The sequence below is a fragment of the Macaca mulatta genome, chromosome 4 (genome assembly GCF_049350105.2).
Source record: "Macaca mulatta isolate MMU2019108-1 chromosome 4, T2T-MMU8v2.0, whole genome shotgun sequence".
Lineage (NCBI taxonomy): Eukaryota > Metazoa > Chordata > Mammalia > Primates > Cercopithecidae > Macaca > Macaca mulatta.
Genome location: NC_133409.1, coordinates 145,271,978 through 145,293,454, shown reverse-complemented (window position 1 = coordinate 145,293,454; position 21,477 = coordinate 145,271,978). Strand labels below are relative to the sequence as shown.

The 21,477-nt window shown below is 52.2% G+C and overlaps 1 protein-coding gene across 7 annotated transcripts; it reads right to left on the bottom strand.

Annotated features, from left to right (window-relative positions):
- Positions 1-2,105: 2,105 nt before the first annotated feature.
- On the bottom strand, positions 2,106-20,169 carry MTCH1 (mitochondrial carrier 1). Of its 7 annotated transcripts, none has more exons than XM_001116955.5 (12): positions 19,813-20,169; positions 15,604-15,688; positions 12,467-12,573; positions 12,046-12,123; positions 11,601-11,658; positions 11,176-11,227; positions 9,573-9,632; positions 6,566-6,710; positions 4,602-4,649; positions 4,361-4,428; positions 4,001-4,076; positions 2,106-2,939 (listed from the first exon to the last, which is right to left on the bottom strand). In XM_001116955.5, exons 1-12 carry the CDS (start codon positions 20,131-20,133, stop codon positions 2,868-2,870), a joined length of 1,170 nt encoding a protein of 389 aa, XP_001116955.1. In that variant the 5' UTR covers positions 20,134-20,169; the 3' UTR covers positions 2,106-2,867. The 7 variants fall into 7 exon arrangements, with proteins under 7 accessions (XP_001116955.1, XP_014991744.1, XP_077856187.1 ...); XM_015136258.3 differs by having other exon boundaries at positions 6,617-6,710; XM_078000061.1 differs by having other exon boundaries at positions 15,604-15,745; positions 19,651-20,107.
- Positions 20,170-21,477: the final 1,308 nt, after the last annotated feature.

Below are 21,477 nucleotides of genomic sequence, written 5' to 3'. Positions count from 1 at the left end.
TGTTCTTAACATCCCATATAAATTCTTGACATATCATATATGTTATGGTCTTTTGTAACTGCTTCTTTCACTTACCACATAAATACATATAATTTGTTTTAGACCAGGTCTTGCTCTGACACCCAGGATTATAGCTCACTGCAGCCTCCAACTCCTGGGCTCAAGTGATTCTCCCATTTCAGCCTCTTGAGCAGCTGGGACTATAGGTGCATGCCACCATGTCCAGCTAATTTTTAAATTTTTTGTAGAGACAAGTTCTCACTATGTTGCCCAGGCTGGTCTTGAACTCCTGGCTTCAAGCAATCCTCCCAAAGGACTGAGATTATGGTTGTGAGTCGCTGCTCTCAGCCAACATACTTTCAAGGTTCATCCATGTCGTAGCATGAATCGGAACTTCTTCATTTTTATTGCCAAGTCATATTCCATTCTATGGAATATTTGTTACATTCTATAGAACATTTCCATTTTATTTGTCATCGGACACTCAGGCTGTTTCCACTCCTGAGCTACTATGAATAATGCTACTCTAAGCATTCATGTACCAGCTTTTGTGTGAACGTAAGTTTCCAATTATCTTGGGTATATACCTAGGGGTATAGATAAGGAAGTCCCCAAAGGCCTGTCAGGGGCCTTTTAGCTTTGCCCATTGGATGAGATTTCCCAGGAGTGGAGGTCATCAGCTCTCCACAGGACACTCCTCCTCCCGTCACCCCTCCCTTTGCCAGCAGCTGAGCTCTCCTCCTGCCCAATCCCACCCAATCTCCTTTCTCAGATGAGGACCCAGCATCCTAGTTTCTAGGACTAGTCAACAGGAAACATGCCAAGTGCTAGGAAGGCAGATGAACAGGGCCTCAGCCCCCAAACATCAAAGGGTCTAGAAGCATTTCACACACACAAGAATTTGAATGAACTGCAAACTTCCTGTTTTATTAAAAATCTGTACTTTGCTCAACCAGTAACTGGGACACAGTATCAAAAGACATTTTCATGCCATTTCTGGGTGTGGAAGATGGCTTGGGAAATGAAGTTGAAACCCCCAAATTCAGGAAATTACTTGGGAGACAACAGCAGCCCTCCCTGAGGTGACTGGCCAAGGCCATCAAAACCTTGCTCTGTACTCCGGGCAGCCTCTCTGAACTTCTGGGAGGAGCTCTTCAGATCCAGCTTAGCTCAGGCTCCAGAGATACAGGTGCCCCTCAATCTAGGGGGGGCCTTAGGAATTAATCCATGCAAAAACAGGATCTGAGGGTGGAGCAACAGGAAGAAAAGACACCCCAGAACAGTGGTCTGTCTCTGGAAAAGCACACTGGGCTGGAGAAAGGCCACGGGGCAGACTCCCCTCTGAAGGACCTGGGAACCCAAGGTCCTCCTCTACAGGCTTGCCCTGCCCACCCCCACATGTGTTCCTCCCACTACCTTAGCCCTCTGGGGTGTTTCCCTAGAAAAGTTAATATGGGTGACAAAGTTATGAGACCTTGGTGGCCTCAATCAGTGTACATTTACATAACACCCACACAGGCACACTTCTGTGTTCCTGGGAAACGAGGACATGTGAAGTGAAACTGTCCGTGAGTCCACTGTTAAAAGCTACCAGAACCCAGCTCTCAAAAGCCAGGATACCTTGAGCAAGGGCAGAGAAATACCTGGGGGAACCTAGCTGGGCCTCAAAATATGTGTAAGCTTTGTCTGCTTACAGACCCCAGTGCTGGGCAAAAACCATTCGATGGAAGGGAGGTCTGCCCGTTCTAATGTAACCGTGGCCACTATACCAAGTGACACTTCGTAAAACCTGAAGATACGTCATCCTTGAACAGTGCTAAGATATGACAGTCAGGGGTGTGGGTGGAACACTTTCTGAAAGGCCTGTCTCCCTGGCAACAGACCTGCGCACTGGTTGCTGCTGTGGAAACTGACACCCCAGCCTCATCATCCAGTGTCTCCCCGGAGACTGAGCTACACCAAGCTCTGGTACCTACATCTCCAATCGGGCAGCCCCCTGCCCTGCCTCTTTACAGCCCCTTCTCACACCAACAGGAAGGACTTGGAAAGACAGACTCTACAGATAGATTTTTAAGCTTACAAAAATAAGAGACTCCCCACAAAACTCCAAATCACCAATACATTTATTTGCGGGAGATGGGGTCAAATCTTACCATGAACTTTAAAACTGGGTGGGACTGGAGACACTGATCTGCCCAACCTCTGGGTATTCACAACTGCACAGGGAACCAGATCCTGTACGCGAGGCATCACCATTAAACATGTGAGCATTCGATGAGGAGGACACATTCCGAGTCGTCGCATGATTTCCCATTCAGAGGCAGGTGCTGCCCTCATATCAGAAAAGTAGTGTTGAGAAAAACGCAGGCAGAGCCTGGCATTTGCCTCCTAGCATAGGCCTAGACATGATGGTGGCCATGTGCCAGGGGATCACGCCCTATGTACAAAGCAGGAGAATGATGCTCCCAGCTGAGCTGCAGGATGGGCGCTGGGCTGACTGGAGGGGTAGAGGGGGTGGGGTCTGACCCCATTAGCCTTTCCCCATCCAACCTGGGCCCCCATAAGCCATTCTCTGGCCCTTTGCACAAGACAGACTCAGCAAATCTGGGAGGTATGGGGATTCTCCCAACTCCCCACCTCGCCTCATCTTCCCCAGGTCTGCCAGGTGACCCAATCCACTGGGTACAGCCCCATCCCCGCCCAACCCCACATCTGGACAGACACATGGCAAATATGGAAACTGAAGCCCGGCTGGGCTGGAGCACATCTGGTTGTTGTTGGTTTGGAGTCGTCTTGCAGGTGTCCCAAGGTGGTCAGGCCTCACCCACGGTGGCCAGGTTGAGACCGTGTTTTTTAGATGATTCAGGTTACTCCAGGGCAAAGCATGATCCTGATGAAACCCGGCGGAAAAGCAGGCTGGAGCCTCGGAAGAGCTGGCCCTGGACCAGAAGGAAAAAGAGGGTGAGTGAAAGGGAGGCCACGCTTCCTTGTCCCTCCGAGAGGAAGGCCAGTGTCAGGCAAAGAAGGGTCCAGGAGCTCAAAGACCTAGCTCCGGGGTGGACAGCCTCGGCCTACATCCCTGGAGGGCAGAATCTGCCTGTGTTGAAGCAGACGGGAGCGGTTCATGTCCTGCCCAGGGGTGTCTTTGGGGCTACTCTGTAGGAGAGCCCAGAGACGAGGCTCATTGCCCCTCTTGCTTCAGAGCCCAAGTGGTCTGGGACTCTTTCAATGCTCACAGGGAGGACGAGACACACTGACACTGACCAGGGCCGCTGGGAAGAACTGTGGCTCTCCTCCCTGCTTCCCTCCCATCTGTCCTCTTCTCAGCCTTGAGGCCAGTCAGCGCTCTGGCTCCCTCCAGGCCACTGCCCCATTTCACTGCGAGGCAAACCAAGGCCAGGAAAAGGCAAGGTTCTGCCCTTGACCAGAGCCTGGACCTGACTGCTGGGCCCAAGATCTCCAGCCAGGGAGAGGTAGCTTCGGCACAGAACATGAGAACCCAAGGCTGGTACTGCTGCCAGGTCCCCCCGTGGCCCAGCTCCACCCACAGGCTTTCCTGGGCCCAGGAATGTCCTGCAGGAGGGAGGAGTTGGTCTCCAATGCCAGCTGCCCTAACAACCCAGGAACTCAGCTCAACTGGTTACAGCCCTCAAATTTTCAGCCCATGTTACTTGAAGGAGAAGCAGTTCTTGGGCTTTGCCACCTGCCACCTGGGCCAGAGTTCTCTTATCCTTATCCTAAGAGTCTTTAAGACTCAAAGAAGAAAAGGTCTTGTATGATGTTTAATCTTAAAATAAACCCACACTTAGCCACCTCAAATCCTTTCTGAAATTAGGTAAGATGAAAACTTAAATGCCTTATAGACACCAAGTGTCTCCTCACAATATTAGATTCCATGAAACCACTTATCTTTGCATGCAATGAAGCATCCACAAAATCATTTCAGCTGAAGGATGTGGCAAAGAACAGGAAAGGCCTCCTCCGTCCAGTGCCTGCTCACCTGCACACTCAGGTACTTCCAGCAGTGAATCCAGGATTTGAACACCGGGGAGTAAGGGGGAAGCCCAGCCTGCAGCCTGCCCAGGAAGGAGAGTGTAGATGCAGAGAACAGTGGGAGACAGCCAGCCATGGGAAAGCCACTTCAAGAAGGAACGCCTTCGGGCTACCACCCGTCCACACCCTGACACCATAGTTCACCCCAGGGAGTGCTGGGAAATCCCAGCGGAAGCCAGGGTGCCTGGCAGGCTGAGCCTATACACAGAGCAGGTGGGAGGGGGCAGAGTGCTGCAAGGGCTTGCTGGGTCTCCCCCACCCCACAGCCTTGGTAGGTAGAGTGACAAGTAGAAGGGCGCACACCTACCCGCAGTTGTTCACAGCCATGAGGTCGCCGACTAGCAGGAAGGGGTAGGTCAGCATGCTCACTGCAATCTGAAACCCAGAGAGGCCTGAGTGCCAGTAACCCACCCCAGCCTGGCGAGCAGAGACACACCACGCCAACACTCTGTACCAAGACTTGCCTCCAGCCATTACCAGGGTTGGCCTCCTAGACCCCACTTGGGTCCGCAAGGCAGTGGGAAGGAAGGGCAGCTGGCTTGACTTACCCCCATCACGAACTTGGTATAGCTCCGGATGGCCAGGGCCTGGCTGAACTGAGGAGACAGAAAGGAGGAGCGGTTTGCCACAGGCACCTCAGGACGCAGACTTCAGATCCACATGCCCTCACCCCACCCTCTGTGCTCAGCTCCTCGCAAGCACACCACACATGCCTTTCCTGTCGGGCCTCACAGTCACTGCCCAGAGAAGGCCTGGGGGCAGAAGCAGGCTAAGTGGACTGAAGGGAGTCCTGAGAAGGACACCCGGTAAGAGGGAGCAGCTGCCGCTGCCTGTGCAACCCCACCAGACTGTGAGCCTCAAGGGCTGAACCTGTGTCTGCCTGATCAACATCCAGGGCTTGGCACGCAGTCGGCGCTAAGACACACATGCACCCTGACACCCAAAGGCAAATCCTGGCCTGTGGGGTGAGGTGAGGGCAACTCCAGGCTTACTGCCACCTCCACCTCAGCAAGCTTTTCCCCCTTCAGACCCCAACTCCTCAAATCCTGCTTTGCTGAAGCAAACAGCTCCTAGTGAGGAAAGGTGGCTCCCCCAGCCTCAGCTTCCTGTGGAGCGGCCATCCCACCAGATCGATGCCCTGGGGCCTTGGGCAGAGATTTGCTCAGAGGTCTGCTTGAGTGGCTTTGATAGCCCGGCAGCCTCATCTCAGCCTTTAAGCCACACACAGAAAAGCACTCTAAACACACTTTAAACAAATCTGTTGACTGCTGTTATTGCTGATGTAAGCACAGCAGCCTCTGGTCAGACAGCTGCCCACCTAGATGAGAAACATTGAGCTGTGCACTCCCGGCCACCCTTGCTCTGTATGTGACAGCACAGCTTACCCACCCACAAGGCCCCCAAGAAAGGCAGAACTGCAGGAATGTGCCACTGTGATTGTAGATGGGGTGGGTCTCTATGGAGCCACTTTAATTTGCTTACACTGAAAGGCCAGTTAAGACTCACCTGCCCAGGTCAAGTGGCCAGTCTCCCTGCAAGCAGAGGCTCCCATCTGGGATGGGGCACTCCTCACCACACAGAACAGACAGGTGCCAGACACACACACGTGGAACATGAACCCCTTCCCACCCAGGCGATTCTGGCGGACAGGTCCCCAGGCCCTCCTAGCCTCCTGGGCCTGGCGATCCCCACTGTGAGAATGTCTGGACACTGCGATCCCCAGCCATCGCTGCTCCCCACCTCTTATCTTGGTTCAGGCAGAACCAGTCCACCCCTCAGGTACCTGGACAGCCTTCTTCAACTAGTGCTGTGTAGAAGGACCAGGCCTTCCTATGCCTGACCTGACCTGCTGAAAGGTCTATGTATACTAGGCTGTGTAGACCACAGCTAACAAAATAGGAGGGTGAGCCTGGGCTGTATACTCCCTAGCCGATCTGAAAAAACTCAGAGGAATGTACCCTTAGCCTGGCCAGGGATCTAATTCCAGCCCTGTCAGTTCTAGCTGAGTGACTCTGGAGAGCCCAGAGTTCTCCAGAATTTGTGATCTCTGGGTCTCAATTTCTGTGTTGGTAAACGGAACATTATACCTGCCCTGTTCCCTTCACAACTAGGATGCCGTCAGATCAAAGGCCACAATGTTCACAAAAGGGTTTTGAAAAGCAAAAGACGTGATGCAATGGTCAAAGGGTGCTCACTATTAGCTGGTCTATCTTCTGACTTCCTGAGCCCTAGTTGGGTCACTGCCTCGGAGCAGCCTTAGATAAGCTGGGGTTGGTTTCTAAGGCTTCCCAGGGACAAGCATTCCATTAATTCCTCCCAGGTCTGGGTACTAATCTGGAATCTCGCCTCTCATGGCCATACTCCCCTTAGGCAAAGATGACCCCAGGGACAATGAGAGGTCCTCTCTCACCCTCCGGGCCTGATGCTCAGAACCCCAGAATCCTCGACTTTGTCCCAGACCCTGGGCATCAGCAGTACACGGAAAGAAGGACAAGTCCTTGTTCCAACCAACCTGGGAACCTGGATTCTGGTCGTTTCCCAGCCCCCCTGGGGTGTCACTCACGCTGTCATCCACCAGGTAGGCATTGATGAAGTGGGCCAGCAGGTTACAGCCCCACAAGAAAACCACATCGCCCAGGAGGTGAGGGATTAATCCACTAAAAAACAAGGTAAGCAGAGATGAGCAGGAGAGGGAGAGGAGCAGTCTCTGGGGGCTCCACACCCAGGAAGCAGGCAGGGATGTTCCAAGTTCAAAATCTTAGCATATCCAATGGCACAGCCTTAGAAAGGAAGCCTGCAGGGGCCAGCAGCTTCGCACACTGGGAAGGTAGTGCTCCTTTCCCATGGGGAGGTGTTCTATGGCACTTTGGATGCCACAAATTAGTTAACAGTCTCAAGCAGTTTTCAAACCACAGAAGCCAGGGATCAAGATGTGAATACTGCCAAATTTGCAATTTCCAAATGCAGATAACAACAGTGTCGACGTGTTGGTAATTTTTTCCTGGCCTCTTTACCTAACCAACTCCCAGAAGACACATTGCTCAATGCATCTGTTCTCTTCGCCCCTGAAAATATTCTATCAAAAAGATTCTATGCAAGCATTTACAATGAGGGCTAACTTTTTAAGTGATGGCCTTTAAACTGCTAAGGAAGGTTCCCCAAGATGCAGTGCTGAGGGTAAAAGGCCAGTTTGAGGTCAGTGGGTCCCACATGCCTCTTGTGTGTTTTTCAGTGTATTTGCTTGTTTAGGTACGGAGTGCCCTGGGAGGCTCTCCAGGAGAAGGATGGCTGTCTCCTGGGAGGAAAAGCAGAATTATTATTTTTGAATTAAAAAAAAAAAATCTTATAAAATATATGAAAAACTCAAAAGAATATATGTAATACATCCATAAGGAGTATTAATAAAATGAACCTCTGTGAATGCAATTTCTAATCTTGTCGTTCCTGCTTGTGCTCAGATTGACTATGTGCTATATACCCTTTGGTGCTTTCTATGCACTGTAACATGTATGCATATCACCTGTTCCAAAATCACATGGCGAAAAAGAACCCAAAGAGTAGGCATCTGTTGTGTGGGAATCCTATTCACACACCAGAAGAGAACTACGCAGTGTGAAAAATGCCAGAGGTGGTCATGTGCAGTGTTTCAAGATGGGTGGCTGTTTCTGTAAAGCAGCCATTGGCCGGGGCCCAGGGGCTACCCCTTTGGCAGGGCACACAGTCTCTGAGGGCCACAGATGCCCTGCACTTTGTCACCTCACATCCAACTTACTTCACCTCTAAAGAAAGCGCATACTGAAAAGACTATGTTCAGAAAGAATAAAGCACAGACAGAACCCAGAAGCCAGGCTTGGTGAGTCGTTTTTTGATTTGCCGTTTTAAGGTCTAGGTAGTGACATACATGCTGATAGGCATGTCACGAATGTTGGTTTGTTACCAGGTACATGCGCAAATATATATATGTATAAATATTTATACATACATATATGTGTGCATGAATATAAATCAGAGTTTCTCAACCTTGGCACTATTGACATTTTGGGCTGAATAATTTTTTTTTCTCCCCAAGAGACAGGGTCTCACTCTGTCACCCAGGCTGGAGTGCAGTGGTGCAATCATAGCTCACTGCAGTCTCCAACTCCGGGGCTCAAGCCATCCTCCCATCTCAGCCTCCCAGGTAGCTAGGACTACAGGTGAGTGCTTCCACGCCCAGCTAACTTTTAAAAACATTTTTATAGAGACAGAAGTCTTGCTATGTTGCTCAGGCTGGTCTTGAACTTCTGGCCTCAAGTAATCCTCCTGCCTTGGCCTCCGGACAGCTGCAGAAACCACTGAGACTAATCCTGAGTAACTGGGATCACAGATGCAAGCAACCACACCAGGCTGAATCAGTCTTTGTTGCGGGGTTGTCCTGTGTACTGTAGGATGTTTAGCAGCGTCTCTGGCCTCTACCCACTAGATGCCAGTTGTGACAACTACAAGATGTCTCCGGACACTGCCAGTGTTCCCTGGGGAGCAAAATCATCTCCTGCTGAGAACTGTATATATATTTCTGTATTATATACACATACATGCACATGCACCTACAAGTACTCATTTCTTGGTTAAACAAGGGGCCATAAATAAAAAACATCTGACAAACTGGAAAACCATGATATAAAGACTTCTTACGAATAATATGGAGCCCTGTGTCTAGTACAGCGGACACTGCTGTATACCATGTGTCTACCACATTTGTGACGTACCTGTCAGCATATACGTCACTGCCTAGACCTTAGAACAGCAAATCAAAAAACAGCCATCAAGCCTGGCTTCTGGGTTCTGTCTGTGCTTTATTCTTTCTGAACATAGTCTTTTCAGTATGCGCTTTATTTAGAGGTGAAATAAACTGGACGTGAGGTGACGAAGTGCAGGGTGTCTGTGGCCCTTGGAGACCATGTGCCCTGCCAAAGGACCAGGTCCTGGGTCCTGGCCAATGGCTGCTCTACAGAAAGAACTACCCAGCAGGACAAGATTTTCTGACTTTTCAAAGAGATGCTAGAAATGTGGAATTTTGTGCAACATACCTTAAATGTCAACGTCAACAACTAATTTATCAGAAAAGCAATGTCAAACAGAATCCACTGGCTGTGGTCAGCCTGTGAGCTTCCAGAGCTCCACCCTCAGTCCAAGTCAGATATTCAGTCATGTTTTAGCAGTGAGGCCAAGGACTATGCAGTGACTTAGCTCACGAAGACCAGCCCCACACCCACCGCAGCTGGATGAGGCCCAGTGGGGCTGATCAGTTCATCTCCCCCATGTACTAGACACACAGTTCCACTTTTACATGAGCCGTGGCCTGAAAAGGGCTAAGCAGTCTGGACACGCCATGGAGCTCTAGAGAGCTGGCCACAGCACTTGGGCTAGGGCAGGGCCACGTGGTTAGTCCCAGGCCAGCAGCTGTGGTCTGAGAGGTTGAGGACACATGTGTTAACAGAGCCAGACCCGTAGCCAGTTATGGGGTATATAGACTCACGTACACAAAGAATCCCAGCAGCCCTTCCTCTTTGAAAATTTTCCCAATGGAGCTCAGCACACCACTGTGAAGAAGACAAGACAGAGATACAGGGTCATGCAGTCACCTACCGGAAGCCCACCCCTTGGTGTGGGGCTGAGCCCCCGAGCTCTGCTCAGATCCAGCCAGTCCTGGTGGGGTGGGGAGGATTATTACCAGGAAGAACCAAGTAGAAAGGCACAGAGAGCGCTTGGTCGGGGTGAGGAGGAGTTTACACAGTTCACGGAGACTGGGGAAGCCCAACCACCCACGAGAGCAGCCCACTAGCAGTCCTATACTGGCGTTTTCTGTGAGATCGGAGTTTAGGAATGCATCTCCCGACTTCGGCCACTGCTGCAGAGATGGCAGGCCCTTCTCTTACCTGGCCCTCACACTTATCTCTGGTTAAACAACACTCCACCAGAGGAGCCCACAGGCCTGCCCAAGAGAGTAAGAGTAGAAGGCGGTAGTGAGCCGAGAGAATTACTTTCCCAGAGGGCAGAGAAAGAATACAGGGCCCTGCAGGAGGAGGCACTGGAACCAGCCTAGGAGAAGACATCTGGCACTCCTGAGCAGGGAGCCGGGGATTCATGCCCTGGCCACTGCACCCTGTTAGAGATGAGAGGACAGGCTGCGGGTTCTTAGGCGTGAAATGCCAAGGAAGCTCAATAACAACCTTTGTGACCTATGGCTGGAAATGACAATTGGCTTGTCCTGAATGGAGGCTGCACAAAGCCCAGGTGGAAGGGGCAACCTAACAGAGGAAGCCAGTGGAAGGCAAAGCCCTGGGTAGCCCTGGACCCAGATTATCCCAGCCCTGTCAGGCCCGGCCCCACCTCTCAAAACAGTGGTTGCCAGATTATACCCGCCTGGTCCCAACTACTGACCTCATACTTCAGTCTAGGGGAATGGGCCAATTTCCCATTAATGACCCCAAAATGAGGCACCATGGCAGCTGAGCTTCCTGGGGTGGTGGCCCCAAAGGACGGCTGCAAAAAACGCTGACCCCAGGAAATGAGAATCTTAAGCGAGGAAGGGCAACCCAGGTGTGTCCTTCTGCCACATGCCTCCAGGACCCACCTCTGTCAACACATATGCCCCTGGCACCTGCCCAGGGCTGCACACAGCAGATCTAGGTGAAGGTCTGGTACACAGTTGAAGGAATGAGCCCCAAGCCCATGGGGTGGATGGCTTCTTCACAGGGGATAAAAAGAGCTATCAGCCTATGACGGCTGGAAAAATCATTACAGCATTACCTTGGGAGTCCAAGAGGAGACCCCAGCTCAGTCCTAAGTGGCAGAATCAGCTCTGGTGCCAGAAATCCTAATCCAAGCTGACTACAATCCCACTCACCCCTCTGCAAAGGCATCTAGGCTCATCCAGGGCTGCCCTTGATAAGAGATGGAGAAGAGCAAATGCCCCTGGACAGACTATGGAAGCCACTGCAGCATTCCTCAGAAGCCAGGCAGCAGGCTGAACTCACACAGGACTAGAGCAGAAAAGGTGCAGCAACCAACCCCAGCACAGCCTGCCCTGGCAGACTCTGAAAAGGTAACAGGGCCACTCTGCCTGTCCCAAGAGTTACCCACCTGTACTTGGCCTCCCGTCCCACAAACTGGACCATGCAGCGCATTGAGATGACTGAGGAAAAACAAAACACACACAGGTGATGTGGTGGGCCAAACCTCATGATGCCCCAGCCGCCGGGTGCCGGGTGCAGAGTGGCCACTGAACAACATGGCCTGTTCAGACAGCAGGAGAGGAAGAGGGACTTTGGGGTTCCCTGTCACATCCCATGACCACAGCGCCCCATTTCTTCTGCCTGGGAAGAGCCCCACCTCCCTTTGGAAAGAATTCCAATCTCTCCTCAGTGGGGTGGGTTCCAGTAGAATACCTCCCACCCCACTACCACTTCCCAACCGGTCTAAGACTGTCTATCTACAGTCCACGAGGGGGCGCCCCCACCCCACGTCCCCACCCCGGCTTAGAGAGTCTCGGGGAAGGGGGGGCTTACCATGCAGGGGGTGGGCCAACATGCGGGACACACACTGCATCATCATCTCGTAGGAGGTCTGGAAGAGAGCATGGGGTGGGGACTCGCCACCCGCGGCCTGTCTCTGGAACTGGCCCTCGAGGGGAGCTACAAGTGCTTGGGAGGGAGAAACCCGTCCCAGGGACTGCACGTGGGGTCGGTCTGCCAAGGATGGCTCCACCTGTTGCCCCACTCCCCAGTCCCCCACCCAGGAGTGCTGGCGGGTCCCAGGCTAGGCCCAACAATGGCTGAGAAGGCTTTCCGGGGTTCCCTGCGCACCCAGGCCAGGGCTCTTTCCCTTACCATCCCACCCATGCATGCACGAGGACCCAACTCTTCCACTTGTCAATGACCTGCCCAACTTGGGGGTGAGAAATCATTAGGCTCCCCGCCACACGCCTCTCCCTCTCCAACTCTCAACACCCACCTCCTTCACAACTTTCTTCAGGGAAGTCTTCATATCATCCTTGTTGGAAACCTGCTCAATCTCATCTGGAGGGAAAACCTGAAACAGGGAAGGGAAAGAACCAAGTTCAGCTACGCCTCTTCCATGGAACTCTTCGGGGACTCGGGCGGCAGGAACCAGCTCCAAATATTTCCTCTGCAGTGTCTATTGGCTAGGCCCACCTCAGGTGACCTCCAGGTCAGGTCTGGAGCGTGGGGGAAAAAGAAAGCCACCATCTGGTGTCACAGCTGTGGGAAAGCAGACCTGTGGGGTGGGAGCTCTCCCATGGGGCTTCCAACGGTCTGGGAAGAAGGAGGCAGGACCAGGGTAACTGGCTGCTGCAGGAGTGGTTGGGAGTATGAGGAAACCTCGGGCCACTGTTCCTGGTTTTGTGTGGGCTCACCTTCTTCATGCTACCCCGAGTCACAGTGGAAAGGGCGTTGGACATCAGCCGGGGACTCAGGCCTCGGAACAGCCCTATCTTACCATCCACTTGCACAATGTACTTGGCTGTAAGAAAACAGAGGTGGTAGAGGAGTTACACCCAGTTCAGGGGCACCCACTCCTGGGTCACACACACCCAGACCAGGCTCGGCTTGTCCCTCAGGTAACTGCTGACTACAGGCACAGAAGGGAGCATCTGTCCAGGACCTGGAAGCGGTCAGGCCCTAACCCCCAAATGTCTTCTAGCCCATTTCTTTTAGTAAAAGCCTCAAAATCTATTTCTAACAAACAAGTTCATACATTTTCCTTCCTTCCCTTCCCTTTCCCTTCCCTTTCTTTTCCCTTTCCTTTCCTTTCCTTCCTTCCATTTTCTCTCCCTCCCCCTTCCTCTCTCCCTCTCTCTCTCTCTTTTCTTTCTTTCTCTTTTTGCTTTAAAAACTCTACTTGGCAAACTCAGTCGTGATTTCTCAACTCAGCAACTTAAATGCTGCAACACAGAAAACAATTCTGTTGCTTAAAAGTTATGTTTTTCTTGACGAAAAGAAAATAGGAAACACAGAGAAACTGCCCACAGGGAATGATGAAGTCTGCAACCTAAAGGAGGGAAAAAGGAAAAGGAAGGGCTCCCGGAAGGCAGGCTCAAGAACGCCCCCTGCACACGCGACGGCCCGGGTAGTCTCCACCCTGTTACTGTGCTACACCCAGGATACCACCTGGCACCTGTTGGCATTTATTAGTCAAGGGAAAAACAAGTCTATGGAGAAGTAACTAAAACAGAAGTACCAATGAACAATTCCACAGAATAAACTTAAATGTTATGGAAGCTAGACCCTACCTGTGTGAGTTAGTGTTTCTTTCACTAGGGTCTCTCTTTCTAAGGATACGATTCATTGTTTTCTATCAACACTTTAAACATGTTTTAAATGGCAGGGTGGTATTTTTATAAACCTGTGCATCTGGAAGCTAGCAGAACATTCTCTCAGACAGCATGCTCCCTCTTTTAGACCATGACTTTAGCTCTCTGGCACCGCGCAGAGGCAGGAAGAAGCAAATCTGCCTTTTGCTCCTCCCAGATGTCTGCCAGCCCAGCAATTCAATGTCACAGCTAGCATGGGTTTTTCACGAGGCTGAGAACACCTGTTACCTGTATATGTGATTTCCTGAGATGGGGGTGGGCTGGAAAGAGAGGAGGAGGAAGGGAGGGGATGCTGGGTGACTTGGCAAGGTGCCCTACTTCACAGACTGAACAGACAGAGGAAAATTTGCTTTGGGGGAGGGTGGATCCTAGAGAGGAGAGGGAGCCTCAGGACCTCTGTGTGTGATCCTGAGCAAAACATCTACCCTCTTCCATCTGGCCACCTGTAAAAAAATGGAATAAGGACCTTCATTTCTCTCCATTTCCGAGGGGCCTGGGGAACAAGGGAGAGCGGAGAGAGGCGTGCTGAAACGCCTGCAGGGGCCTCTGTGGGTCCTAAGGCCTCAGGCTGGCCAGGGCCCCCCTCATTCCGGGTCTTTCTGCAGTGCCTGGAAACCCTCTGGGAAGTTCTTTCTTCTATACCAGAGAATGTCACGACAGCTGCAGTACTTTCAGCCATGACAAGTAGAGGAGCAGACACTGTCCACGCTGTACCAGAGAGCCAAATGGCGGGTCCCCTCCCTGACTCCAAAGTAGGCCTAGTGTCCGGAGATCCCCAACGGACATCTGCTCACCCCTAGATTAAAGCTACACTTATATAAACAAGGCTGGGGGCACACCTCAGAACTCTGCTCATCCTCACAAGAGGCAGTAAGATGAGGGTCAAGTTCCCTCTGCTCTGTGTCCTTTTGGGAATGGCTGTGTCACATGAATAGAGATGATCTGGGCTCTAATCTCACCTCTCAGAACATAGCAGGTGCAACCAGATCCAGAGAAGGCCCCGTGCAGGGCCGCAGCCCTCCACCTGGGCTGCCTTACCTCTCTGTATACTGCCTCACTATGCAATGGTGGGGTGCCTTCCTACTTCTGTCATTCCCCACTCCACTACGCTGACAAGTTTTAAGTAAAAAACAACACAAACACATTTCCTCACAAGATGACACATTCCACCTGGCCCTAGACTCTGCACTCAACAACACAGGGACAAAACTGGAAGAGAAATATGACACCCAATTCTGCCAACAGCATGTGAAGTGGAAAAGGTAACACAGAGGCCAAGCCCCAAGTTACTCAACAGAAAGATAGATTCTGGAGAACATTCTCAGGTAAGAGCAGAGGTGCAGGAAACTTGAGGGGACTCGCCTGGAATGGAACTCCAGCTGTGAACATGGAGAGAAAGGGCACGTTTAAAGAAGGTCCTCATCATGGTCATCTGGTGAGGGTGGGGACTGGGAGAGGAACATGACAAGGCCCTGGCCAGCCGGCACCTGTGGGCCAGGGGATGGGCAGCAGAGGCAGCAAGGTGGGCTTCTTGATGACAGATGGGGAGCCTGCAGGAAGGCCTGGGCAGGAGAAGCTGACCTTACTTTGCAGACAAGGGGTGCAGCCGGGCCACAGCAGGTAAGTGGCCCGCCCAAGCTCACGCAGCACACAGAAGTGAAGCTGCAATTCACTGCACACCATTCTGTAACCAACAGATGGAGACACCAGAGCGAGTGAGCACCACTCACTGCCTGAGGAATGCAGGGGAAACAAGACACCCAGGTGGGATGAAAGAAAAGAACGCAGGAGGAGCCCCACAGGCCTTCTACTGGAGTAGCAGGGCCAGGCTGCTCACAGGGCAAAAGGAAATCACCCCCACGCCTGTTCCAGGCACAACCCGGGGCAACAGAAATAACAGGGACCAGTGTCCTCTCTCAGGCACCTGTGTCTGTCCCCTCCTACTGTCTGGGCTGGCAGCTGGCAGTACCGGCAGAGGAGCTGGACGAAAGCTGTATGGTTCACCTGCTCCCACCCCGACACCATGCCCTCTCTGGACATGCTTAGATCCCCTCCTCTGTGCCAGCTCAACTCTGCATGCCGTGCTGCGCGGTGGGTTCCCCAGGGCCAGCTGGTCCTGCTCCCCACTTGAGGCCTCTTTTCTGTTGGCATGGGCTTTCCTGCTCGGGAGGCACACTCACCGTAGGTGAAGAAGCTCGGCAGATAGAGGACCTTCCTCCCCAGCACATTGGTCCCAAGGGTGGGGGGCATCGGCTCATGACCCACCTTCAGAATGAACAAAGACAAAGGGACGTTCAGCCTCACCACCTCTCCTCACACCTCCTGTCCCCTTTGCCCTCTTCTCCCACAAATTCTAATGTGGCTCTTGTTCGTGTTTTCCCCATCAAAACACCAGAAAGCTCGTCAGTGTCTCTAACCACAGGCAGCACGTAATCTCCCAATGAACAGAAATGCCTGGTCCCAGACACTGCCCAACCACAGTCCAAGTCACACCCACACCCCAACATTCTTATATTCAAATCCCAGATATTCCCAGTAGAAACATCTGTATGTACTTCAAACGCTACTCCCATCTCAGAACAAATCTCAGTTATTCTCATCTCCCAATGAAAAACTTCACCCCAACCTCAATTCCAAATGTGGCAATAAGAAAACACATCATACCCAAACCTCAGACAGGTCAGCCATTAAGTCGTCCATTCCAAAGTGCACGCCAAACTCAAATTTCTTACCAAATCTACTGCAGACACCTCCACGTCTATTCCTCCCATTCCCAGGCTTAGCAAACTATTACCTCAAATTCCAGGTGCTCCTCAAACACATCCTCAGCTGCGTTCTCTCCTCAATCACCCTACATCCCTGTGAAAAAATGACCCCCTCATTTCTGAAGGGCTATGACAGTTCTTGCTGTACAGATGCTTCTTATATCTGAAATGTTTATTTATGTATTTGTTTATTTATTTTTGAGACAGAGTTTAGCTCTTGTTGCCTAGGCTGGAGTGCAATGGCATGCTCTCGCCTCACCACAACCTCCGCCTCCCGGTTTCAAATGATTCTCCTACCTCAGCCTCCCGAGTAGCTGGGATTACAGGCACCCGCCACCATATCCGGCTAATTTTTTATATTTTTAGTACAGACGGGGTTTCTCCATGTTGGTCAGGCTGGTCTCGAACTCCCGACCTCAGGTGATCCACTTGCCTTGGCCTCCCTAAGTGCTGGGATTACAGGTGTGAGCCACTGTGCCTGGCCTGCAATATTTATTAAACCCATGGGTGGGTGAAGGACCATCCATATCCATGTGAGGAGGAGGAGGAAGTTCCTGTCGAGGGGTGAGAGCCCCTGATGCCAGGGAGGAGGCAAGGTGCCAAGGAGACCAGCACCTAGGTGGGGAGTGAGAAGGCCCCTTCCTCCCTTGGCAAGGGGCCAGGATACCAGCCCTGTGCCATCTAAGCAGGCCAGCTGGGCCCATGGACCAGAGTGATTCCTCTGAGATGTGGGAGGGGATTTGACCTGCAGCTGTGGGAGGCGCTAGAAGTGGCAGGTTTGAAAGTGCTACCTTGTAAACTGGATTAGGTATGCTTCCAACGCTTTCTGGGATCACCCCTGTCCCCTTTTGCCTTTATCAAGCAAGTGCTTTTGAAAGTTCAGGCTATCTCCTATGGATGTGATTCTGAGATGCCTAACAGATCAATGATTGTAAATTTAAAAACTCCTCTATGATGGGGACTGTCTTTAAAAGAAAAAAATTTTGACCTAGTGGAGCTAAAGGAGGAAAGGGGTGAGTCAGCTGACCCAGGCAGTGAGTACTTTCCTTCTAGACCTTTTCCCTTCTAGGTTAAAAGCTCCACGGTAGTTCTGAGTTAAGTTCTGTCTTGATCTGTGTTCTCTTAAATACAGATGGTACTCCTTTATACCTCCACTCCAAATCGCCATCACTGCTCTTTTGCCGTCCTTACCCAGTTTAGTCAACACTATTTGGGAATCCCACTGACCTCAATTTCATCCTTAAATCTGTAACATTATCCCATATCCCCATGGCTCCCAAATCTGTTGAATCTACTTTCTTCACTTCTATTGGGTTATCATAGGCACGCTGGCTGTATCTCATCCGCATTCCTCTCGCCTTCAAGTTTTAATTATTTGTTCCCAAGTCATTAAACCCAATTCCATCCTCAAATCTGTTAACCCAGTCCTAACTATGGCAAATGCTGTGGCCCTGTATCAGATACCAGCAGGGACAGTCTGTCATCTTAAAATCTTCAGCTCCCAACTGACAGCCACATGCCCTGATGTAAGGCACTGCATTCTTATGTACCTAATCCCCAATCTGTCACTCCACTCCTGACACCTCCACTCCCAGTAATTTGCCTTTCTGCAAGATATTACTCTGATTCCCAAGCTATACCCATTGAAGATCTTACCTTAATATATGTTACACTCAACACCAACGGGGTCCAAATCAGACAGGCACCTCTCTGGTCCTTCAATGGGGCTCATCCATCCTTACCTGCCCACCATCTAGTTCTTCTCATGCTTTAGAGTCCTTCATTACCCCATTCCCTTCCCAAACCACCCTTATTTCAATGTTCCTTCAAACCAGATCCGCCGTTGTCCAAATGATGAAGACACTTCTTCATTTCCCTCACATTGAGCCCTTGTGCTCTAGCATCCTTCACTCCACAGACTCTCCCACCTGTACCCTAAACTCCTAGCCTCATTCCATCAGTTTCCAGAACCCTCACTTCTCAGGTCCCACCAGTTCCAAAGCACCAATTTATCTCCCAAACTTCGAGTTCAACTGCTGTAAATACAATCTTACCCCTGTAAGACAGCCCTCATTTCCAAATCACAACCAAATGCCAGTCTTGGTCTACACCTTCCGCCATCAACAGTTTTCAAATCTGTCACAATTAGGGTCTAGTCAGGCACCTTGATGCCCCTGACTGAATCTCCTCATTCCTTGTCATATTCCTGGTCACACCCACAAATCTATTACCATTCCTCAGATCCCAGATTTCAACTACTCTCATTCTCAAGGCCTTCTCATTCCAGTTGTATTTTGCATTCTCTCAGTTCAATTATAGAGATGGTAAAATCTGACACCCACCTGCCTCAACTGAAATCTTGGATGGGTCTCCACTTCAATTTTTAACCTTCCTCCTCCCACTCTTCTTAACTGGAACATTCTGGCCTAATGACCCCCATCAAAACTGTACCCATCCCAGCCACACCCACCTAATTCTCACACCTCCACACGCCCTTCATTCCAGCTCACTCCTCTCAAGCAGCACACTTCATCTGTTCCGCATTGCTGGCCACCACCAAATCTGCCAAGTGCCCATGCATCCCTCCGTTCTAGAGACATCCCTACCTCGGTCTCAATTTCTGGTAATCCCTACCTATCCTGCCACCTATGTCTCCACTGTCCCTTCTGCCCAATTTCAATACTCCCGTCCTCCTTCTCCTCATCTGCCCAGATACAAGCACTGTGATTCCTCTCTGACCCCAACTATTGACTTCCATTTCCTCCTCCAAATGCGTCATCCCCTTCCCCGCTTAAAGCCTGCTCCTAGCTTCCCTCTCTAGACAAATCGCTGCCACGCCCCTCCCCCAATGCTGGCCCTATCTGTTCCCCTCCCCCCATACGCGTCACCCTGTCCCCTCCTCCTACCAAATCTGTCGTCGCCATCAAATCCAGAGCCCCCATCTCCGGTAAACCGATAGCATTCCCCTGCAAAATTCTTTGCCTTCGCACTCTCCCACCAAATTAAATCACAATGAAACCCAAGACCTGTCTTCTCTGTCCACCCCCAGTCTGGTGTCCTTCTTTCCCTCCTAAATTTCTGGCCCTGGTGCCCACTTTGTCCCCACCCCACGACGTTTTACATCCATCTCTACCAAATCCAGAGCCCCCGTTCCCCTCTACCCCAAATATGTGCTCCTCAGCCTCTAAACACTTCGCCCGGGCCCCCAACCTTCCTCCCCATCTCTTCACCCAAACTTCTCGCCCCTCCCCCAATTATGTTGCTTCTTCCCTCATCCCAAATTCGTTCCCTTCCCTATCCCAAGTCCATCGTCCCCACTCCTTTACTTCCCAAATATGTTTTTCCAGACCATCGCCCCCTCCTTGGCACCCCCCAAATCGCTTGTTCCTTCCACCCTCTCCCAAATCCGCTATTACTCTAACCCTTTCTGCATTCTAAAACCCGTGACCTCTGCGTTCCCACACGGCTTCCCTCCCCTCCCACCCACTTCGGCCCCCCAAACCCGCCGTCCCCACCCCTCTCCCCAAATCCGTCGCCATTGACTCCCCGCCCCAATCCTCCAAATCCTGGCCTGTCACCTTCACATCAGTCTCTCATCTCCCTACGGCGCCTCTGGTCCCCCACCTGGATGAGCAGCTTCACGTAGAGCAGGGGATGACTGAGCGCCGTCACGCCCGCGCCCAGTGCCACGAAAAGAGCCTCAGTGGTCGGGGCGTTGTCCCCAGACCCCAGGCCCCCTGACCCGCCGTCCATCCTGCGGGCCGAGGGCTGAGCCGCAGGCCGAGGGTGGCGAGGATGTGCGCGGTGCGCGGGCGGTGGATCGCGAGCTCGGGCCTCGACCCCCGCCGCCGCTCCGCCGCGAGCTCCGGCTCCAGCTCCGGCTCCCGCCATCCCCGCGGCACCGCCGCGAGCCCAGGGCGCCACTTCCGGGTCCAAAGCTCCCATGGCACCCGGCGGCGAGGTCACTCCCTGTCACGTGACGGAGGCCGCGCCCCTCGCTGGCGTCAGGGGGCAGGGCCGGGGCGCACCACTCTCGGCCGCGGGGGAGCTCGGGAGCGTGGCGCGGCGGGTGGGACACGCCGGATGTGGCCCCCGGGCCGGTGGGAGCCTAGCAGGACACTGGGTTGCGGGCCGGGGATCAATGGTGGCGGGCAGCCGGGTCCCCGGGCTCGGGAGCTGTGGCGGCTGTCGCAGGCCGGGGCGCTCCCCCGGGAGGCCCAGAGCACGCGGGGGCGGGGTTCGGTGCCTCCGGCTGCCAGACGTCCCCAATATGGTCTGAGGCGCTTCCAAGCCCCCTCCCTGGCTTCGGGATTTTTCTCTGTAGTTCTCTGCCCGCCCCTTTGCGGCCCAGATCCCAGTCGCCGCGGCCTGCGTGGAACTCTGCGCGAGCTGAATCTCCTGCTGCAGAACGACCCCGAGCCCGAACCCGAGCCCCTCCGCGGCCCCAGCCTCTTTGTCCGACCCCTTTCCCATCTCCCCTGCCAGGAATGCTCTCCCCACCAGAGCAAATCCAGATGTCCCCTCGGCGACTGTGGGCACCCTCCCCAACTGTGGAGCCTTCGCACGCCTTCCTCAGAGTCCGTGGTTGTAAAATTTGTTTTTCTCTAAAGTATTTGAGTGTCTCCCTCACTAGATCCTGAGGGTTTTAGTGAGTCCCTCGGTGTGAGCACACGCAGGCACTGCTGGGCGCCTGTAGTTGATTCTTAGTTAATACAAGTGAATAATCATAACTAGACCTTAATTTGCAGGAACTGTGTGACAGGCACTTTTTAAAATGCTTTACACGTGTTGATTCAAGTGTAATCCTCACAAGAACCCTGCGAGGAAGATAGGACAGCAAGTGCCCTGTTCCTGTTTGTAAACGTGCATTACACCCTGCAACAATACCTACAACAGAACCTTGCTAGTTGTGGGGGTTCGCAATAAAAGTTTCTGTTTGAATGAATCCTAGAGTGTGCAGGGACACAGCAATGGAAGACCTGGTCCCTTTGTCTGTACTTACCCTATAGCCAGTTTATTGTGAGACACCTGCCTTCTGGCCACTTTTACTGTTAGTCCAGGTTTCCCAGTCTGTCCTTTCTGACTCCCTGCCTTACCTCCTAAAAAGCTACCTCCCCTTTTCCCACTCTTGATAATGAACACTATGCACTTTCCACGTTCAAAGCATGCCACACTCCCTGTCTCCCTCGCCTTGGCCTCCCTAACCCAGGCTTGTCCTAGTGAAATCACTTGCAAAGCCTGCCCTTTCAACTTGCTGTGTTTTCTCCATCAAACACAATTTTCATCGAA